This window comes from Colobus angolensis, unplaced genomic scaffold, assembly GCF_000951035.1.
Source record: "Colobus angolensis palliatus isolate OR3802 unplaced genomic scaffold, Cang.pa_1.0 Scaffold39, whole genome shotgun sequence".
Lineage (NCBI taxonomy): Eukaryota > Metazoa > Chordata > Mammalia > Primates > Cercopithecidae > Colobus > Colobus angolensis.
The window spans coordinates 4,571,765-4,578,800 of record NW_012117265.1 but is presented as its reverse complement, the minus strand read 5'-3'; the positions used below and the strand labels follow the sequence as shown (position 1 = coordinate 4,578,800).

Below are 7,036 nucleotides of genomic sequence, written 5' to 3'. Positions count from 1 at the left end.
CCTGGGGCAAGGGTGAGGTGGGTGTGATCTTCTTCCATTGCCTGGCATGGATGATGTAGGAGGTACTGACTGTCTGGGGTGGGGCAGAGTGAGGAGGGTGGGGCACTAACCAGACCCTGCAGGACCCTCTCTGTGGTGTTGAACTTCCTGGACCCCGGGTGATGCATGTCCTCCTCGTACTGCAGGTTGGTGATGGTGAAGTTGAGGGTGAATGGCACCAGGAGAGGGCCAGCAGCTGTAGTGGAAGTGGGAAGCAAATACTATGTTCAAAGTAGAGAAAATAGGAGTTTGCAATAGACTTATCTTTAAACATGTGCAGAATTTAAATTGAGTGACAAAATATTTGCCATGCTTCCCTTGCCTATAACAACACAATTTATTTTTACAAACATATATTATGTAATAGTATTTAGTTGCTGAGAACTGCTCCTGGTACATACTCAGTGCTCAATATTGTCTGACATTATCTATTATCTTTATTGCCATCTTCATCCTTGCTATCATTGTCACCATCACCATCATTATTATGATCATCACTGCCATAATAATCCCCATCATGACCACCACAAACATTATCATTACCACATTCAACGCATCATCATTATCATCATAATCCCGCAACAATCACTGGCATCATCGTCATCGGCATTGTCATCAACATAACCACTACCAACATCAATATCATCAGTACCATGGTCACCATCATAAACAGCATCACCACAATTATCATCATCATCACACTTAATACATCATCATTACCATCATAACCTTCAAAACCATCACTGACAACATCCACAAGTCCATCACCATAATCATTGGTAATATCACCACCACCATCATCAACATCATCCCAATCAACATGTCATTATTACTATCATAACCAACACCACCATCATCATCATCACATGAACACAAGCTCACTGAGGGCAGAGATGCTTTTATCGGTTTTATTTTCCTTGCTGTATCCCTAGGGTCTGGCACACTGTAGGTGGCCAATAAATTTTTTTGGTTCACTGAGTATCACTATATTTACTATGACTTTCCATCTTCATTTGAGTGAAAATGGCACAGATGTTCACATTCATCAGGCATGATCTAATAGACATGTCACTGACTGGTACTTACATGTAGGGCTGGGGAGGGAGGATGGAGTCCCTGAGGTCCCAAGTTCCACTGTGGAGGTCCCAGGAGCTGAGAAAAAGTCCTCATCAGTGAAAGTAGAAAACACTCTCATGGCAGAAATGGCAAGAAGGTAGACTATTGTGAGGCCTGCTGCATGTGGGCTTGAGCTGGGTCTGTCTTTGGAGCTGGGGCAGAAGGGAGCTTGAGTAACTTCTGCCTTCCCAGCTCATTTGCTCAAGAGGAGGACTTATGGGTTTAAGAGGAGGGGCCAACTCCTGCTCCACTTGATGTAGGATCAGGGGCATCTGGACATGAGTTGAATACTCACTGCTGGTGGTGGGCACAGAGGTCCGATGGGTGAAACCTGCGTAGAGAAGTAGGGAGGAGACTGGGTAAGGGTTAAGGAGATGTGGGAGATGCAATAGGGTTCAGGGCTACCCTGGTGCAATTAAATGAGTTTCATGGGGCAGAGGCCATTAAGATTTCCTATCAGCATCCTCCCAAAAGGGAACAGTGGCCTGAGGGAATGCAGTTCATGATGAAGAAGAAACCACGAAATCTAGAACTCGGTCAGACCATGTAGAGCATATGACAGAATTTTCAGTAGCCAGGGAGGGAGCGTGACCTGCAGCCAGAGATTAGAGGTTGCACAACAAGGAGGAAGAGATTCCTACCATATCACAGCTGCTCACCATTGACATACAGACTGTTCCTGTCCAGGGTGTAGGGGCCCAGCTCTTTGATGCCATGGGTCAGCTGGCTCAGCTCCCAATACAGCTGCTCCCTGTCCACTCCAGGACTTTTGGGGTGAAGACGGTGGGTGCAGAGGGCATCCACTCCAGTGGCTGCTCCATCCTTCTCGGACCTGGGGAAGGTAGGAGGGGAAATGACAATGAAAAGATTGCCTAGGACTTGTCTTGAGATTGTTGAGGGAAACATATCAAGGAACCAGAAGACATGAGCAACCTGGGAAAGAGGTGAGAAGCCACACTTAGATTATCTGAGTACACAAACCACTGTCTTAGTTGGGACTGCAAGCAGAGTCATGGATATAATAATTTTTATAAAAGTGCAAGGTGAAACCTGCATTCTCATGGCATGGGAACAGGAGAATCCAGACTTCAGACTAGTGGTGAGCTTGAAAGGCTGATGAATGTATGTGGATGAGGCATGATTATGTTGAGAGAAATCCTGGGGACAGAATTTAACACCTAAATGAGAGGGAGGGGCACGGAAAGAAGGGAATTCAGAGGGGTGATCAGCGTAGTGCCTCAATCCTGATGATGGACCATGAAGATTCTGCATGTTGAGGTGGGGCATGGGGGTGTTACTATCCGGAAACAATGTGTTCTCAAGCCAGTGACTCCTAAATTCCCTTTTTGGTGATGATATCCCTAGGAAGTGCAACAAGGAGACAGTGCAAAGTCTTTTGGAGTGGGAACAATTGGGGCAGCCAGGTTGGCTCTTCTAAAGTCTCACCTGAGCAAGGTCAGTCTGCAGCCAGAGTACAGAGGGCCAACACTGGTGTTCTTGAACATGGGACCAAGCTGTGGAGGAGGGAGAGGGAGGTGAGTAGGAGGGCTAAGGTGTGTGTGTGTTAGGGGCAGATGTGAGGTGGGCACAGCAGGCACCAATAAGAAGGCCTGGTCTCTGGGGGCGAGGCTTCCATCTCTCGGGGGCAGGGGTGATGTTGCGGCTACCTTTCATGATCTTGGCATCTATGACATAGAAGGGACTGGATATCTGGGGCAGGCAGAGTGAGGGGGGCAGGGCACTAACCAGACTCTGCAGGACCCTCTCCGTGGTGTTGAACTTCCTGGAGCCAGGGTGATGCATGTTCTCCTCGTACTTCAGGTTGGTGATGGTGAAGTTGAGGGTGAATGGCACCAGGAGAGGGCCAGCAGCTGTAGCGAGAATTGAAAATAAATACTGTGTTCAAAGCAGAGAAAATAGGGGCTTGGAATAGACTTGTCTTTAAATATATGCAAAATTTAAATTGAGAGAAAAATATTTATCATGTCCCCCTTGCCTATAATAATACAATTTATTTTTATACTAGTATATTATATAATAGTAGTTAGATGTTGAGCATAGCTAGTTGTGCATATTCAGTGCTCAATATTGTCTGATGTTATCCATTATCTTTGTTATGGCCATCATCATTGTTGCTATCATTGTCATCATCATCATCATTATTATCATCATCACCATGATCATCCCCATCATGACCACCACAAACATAATCATTAGCACACACAACACATCATCATTATCATCATAACCACATGTCCATCACTGGCATCATCCTAATCACCATCATTGTTATTATCATCAGCGCCACCACTACCATCATCAACATCGTCAGTACCATCATCACCATCATAAACAGCACCACCAATATCATCATCATCATCATCATCACACTCAACACATCATTACCATCATAACCTTCACAACCATCACTGTCAACATCCTCATGTCCACCATCATCATTGTCAGTAACATCACCACCACCATCATCAACAGTGATGCCATAATCATAAATCATCATCACACTCATTATGTCGTTATTACTGTTACCACCACCACCACCATCATCATCACATGAACACAAGCTCACTGAGGGCAGAGATATTTTTATTGGTTTTGTTTTCCTTGCTATATCCCTAGGGTCAGGTACACTATTGGTGGCCAATACATATTTTTGGTTCACTCAGGACCACTAAATTTATTATGATTTTCCATTTTCATTTGATTGAAAATGGTAGAGACGTTCACATTCATCAGGCATGATCTAATACAGATACCATTGACTAGTACTTACTTGTGGGGCTGGCGAGGGAGGATGGAGTCCCTGAAGTCCCAAGGTCCACTGTGGAGGTCCCAGGAGCTGAGAAAAAGTCCACATCAGTGAAAGCAGAAAACACTCTCATGGCAGAAATGGCAAGAAGGTAGACTATTGTGAGGTCTGCTGCACGTGGGCTTCAGCTGGGTCTGTCTTTGGAGCTGGGCAGAGGGGAACGTGAGTAACTTCTGCCTTCCCAGATCATTTGCTCAAGAGGAGGACTTATGGGTTTAAGAGGAGGGGCCAGCTCCTGCTCCACTTGATATAGGATCAGGGGCATCTGGACATGAGTTGAATACTCACTGCTGGTGGTGGGCACAGAGGTCCGATGGGTGAAACCTGTATAGAGAAGGAGGGAGGAGACTCGGTAAGGGTTAAGGGGATGTGGGGGACTCAGTAGAACTCAGGACTATCCTGGTGCAATTAAATGAGTTTCATGGGACAGGGGTCATTAAAGATTTTCTATCAGCATCATCACAACAGGGAAGAGTGCCCAGAGGGAATGCCTCTTATGATAATGAAGAAACCATGAAGTCCAGAACTCAGTCATCCCATGTGGAGCATATGACAGAATTTTCAATGGCCAGGCAGGGAGTGTACCCCCAAGCCAGAGATTAGAGGTTGCACATCAAGGAGGAAGAGACTCCTACCATATCATAGCTGCTCACCATTGACATAGAGGCTGTTCCTGTCCAGGGTGTAGGGGCCCAGCTCTTTGATGCCATGGGTTAGCTGGCTTAGTTCCCAGTACAGCTGTTCCCTGTCCACTCCAGGGCTTTTGGGGTCAAGACGGTGGGTGCAGAGGGCATCCACTCCAGTGGCTGCTCCATCCTTCTCGGACCTGGGGAAGGTAGGAGGGGGAATGACAATGAAAAGATTACCTAGGACTTGTCTTGAGATTGTTGAGGGAAACATATCAAGGAACCAGAGGAAATGAGAAATCTGGGGAAGAGGTGAAAATCTGCACTTACATTATCTGAGTACACGGACCACTGTCTTGGTTGGGACTGAGAGTAGGGTCCTGGATATAATAATTTTTATAAAAGTGCAAGATGAAACCTGCATTCTCATGGCATGGGGACAGGGGAACCCAGACTTGAGAGTAGTGAAGAGCTTGAAAGGGGGATGCATGTATGTGGATGAGGTATGATTGTCTTAAGAGTAGTCCTGGGGACAGAATTTAACACTAAATGAAAGGGAGGGACAGGCAAAGGAGGGAATTCAGAGGAGTGATCAGCGTAGTGCCTCAATCCTGATGGTGGACCATGAAGATTTTGCATGTTGAGGTGGGGCATGGGGGTGTTACTATCCGGAAACAACATGTTCTCAAGTCAGTGACTCCTGAATTCCCCTTTTGGTGAGGATATACCTAGGAAGTGTAGCAAGGAAGCAGTGCAAAGTCTTTTGGAGTGGGAACAAGTGGGGCAGCCAGGCTGGCTCTTCTAAAGTCTCACCTGAGCAAGGTCAGTCTGCAGTCAGAGTACAGAGGGCCAACACTGGTGTTCTTCAACATGGGACCAAGCTGTGGAGGAGGGAGAGGGAGGTGAGTAGCATGGCTAAGGTGTGTATGTGTTAGGGGCAGATGTGAGGTGGGCACAGCAGGCACCAATGAGCAGGGCTGGTCTCTGTGGGCAAGGCTTGCATCTCTCAGAGGCAGAGGTGAGGTTCGTACCATCTTCTTTCATCACCTTGTCATTTATGATGCAGAAGGGACTGGATATCTGGGGCAGGCAGAGTGAGGGGGGCAGGGCACTAACCAGACTCTGCAGGACCCTCTCCATGGTGTTGAACTTCCTGGAGCCAGGGCGACGCATGTCCTCCTCATACTTCAGGTTGGTGATGGTGAAGTTGAGGGTGAACGGCACCAGGAGAGGGCCAGCAGCTGTAGCGAGAATTGAAAATAAATACTGTGTTCAAAGTAGAGAAAATAGGGGTTTGGAAGAGACTTATCTTTAAACATATGCAAAATTTAAATTGAGAGAAAAATATTTACCACTTCTCCCTTGCCTATAATAATACAATTTATTTTTATGAAACTATATTATATAATAGTAGTTAGATGTTGAGCCTTGCTAGTTGTGCATATTCAATGCTCAATATTGTCTGATGTTATCTGTTATCTTTATTATGGCCATCACCAATTTTGCTATCATTGTCATCATCACCATCATTATTATCATCATCACCATGATCATCCCCATCATGACCACCACAAACATAACCATCACCACACTCAACACATCATCATTATCATAATAACCACATGACCATCACTGTCATCATCCTCATCACCATCATTGTTATTGTCATCAGCATCACCACTACCATCATCAACATCATCACACCATGGTCACTTTCATAAACAGCACCACCACCACCATCATCATCATCATCATCATCATCACACTCAGCACATCATTACCATAACCTTCACAACCATCACTGACAACATCCTTATGTCCATCATCATCAATGCCAATAACTTCACCACCACCATCATCAACAGCGACGCCATAATCATAAATCATCATCACACTTAATATGTCATTATTACTGTTACCACCACCACCACCACCATCATCATCACATGAACACAAGCTCACTGAGGGCAGAGATGTTTTTATTAGTTTTGTTTTCCTTGTTATATCCCTAGGGTCTGGAACACTGTAGGTGGCCAACAAATTTTTTTGGTTCACTCAGTGTCACTGGACTTATTATGATTTTCCATTTTCATTTGGCTGAAAATGGCAGAGATGTTTATATACATCAGGCATGATCTAATATAGATACCATTGGCTGGTACTTACTTGTGGGGCTGGGGATGGAGGATGGAGTCCCTGAGGTCCCAAGGTCCACTGTGGAGGTCCCAGGAGCTGAGAAAAAGTCCTCGTCAGTGAAAGCAGAAAACACTCTCATGGCAGAAATGGCAAGAAGGTAGACTATTGTGAGGTCTGTTGCATGTGGACTTGAGTTGGGTCTGTCTTTGGAACTGGGGTGGAGGGGAGCTTGAGTAACTTCTGCCTTCCCAGCTCATTTGCTCAAGAGGAGGACTTATGGGTTTAAGAGTAG

At 45.7% G+C, this 7,036-nt stretch overlaps 1 protein-coding gene across 1 annotated transcript in view; it reads right to left on the bottom strand.

The window, feature by feature from the left end:
* The window catches only part of MUC16 (mucin 16, cell surface associated), a 173,133-nt gene that overhangs the window by 82,955 nt on the left and 83,142 nt on the right, over nt 1-7,036 (bottom strand). Inside the window, 11 exon segments of the mRNA XM_011954968.1 lie at nt 105-235; nt 1,126-1,191; nt 1,451-1,486; nt 1,815-1,987; nt 2,602-2,669; nt 2,902-3,026; nt 3,947-4,012; nt 4,190-4,306; nt 4,636-4,808; nt 5,422-5,489; nt 5,725-5,874. Coding sequence (XP_011810358.1) covers nt 105-235; nt 1,126-1,191; nt 1,451-1,486; nt 1,815-1,987; nt 2,602-2,669; nt 2,902-3,026; nt 3,947-4,012; nt 4,190-4,306; nt 4,636-4,808; nt 5,422-5,489; nt 5,725-5,874 — 1,173 coding nt within the window.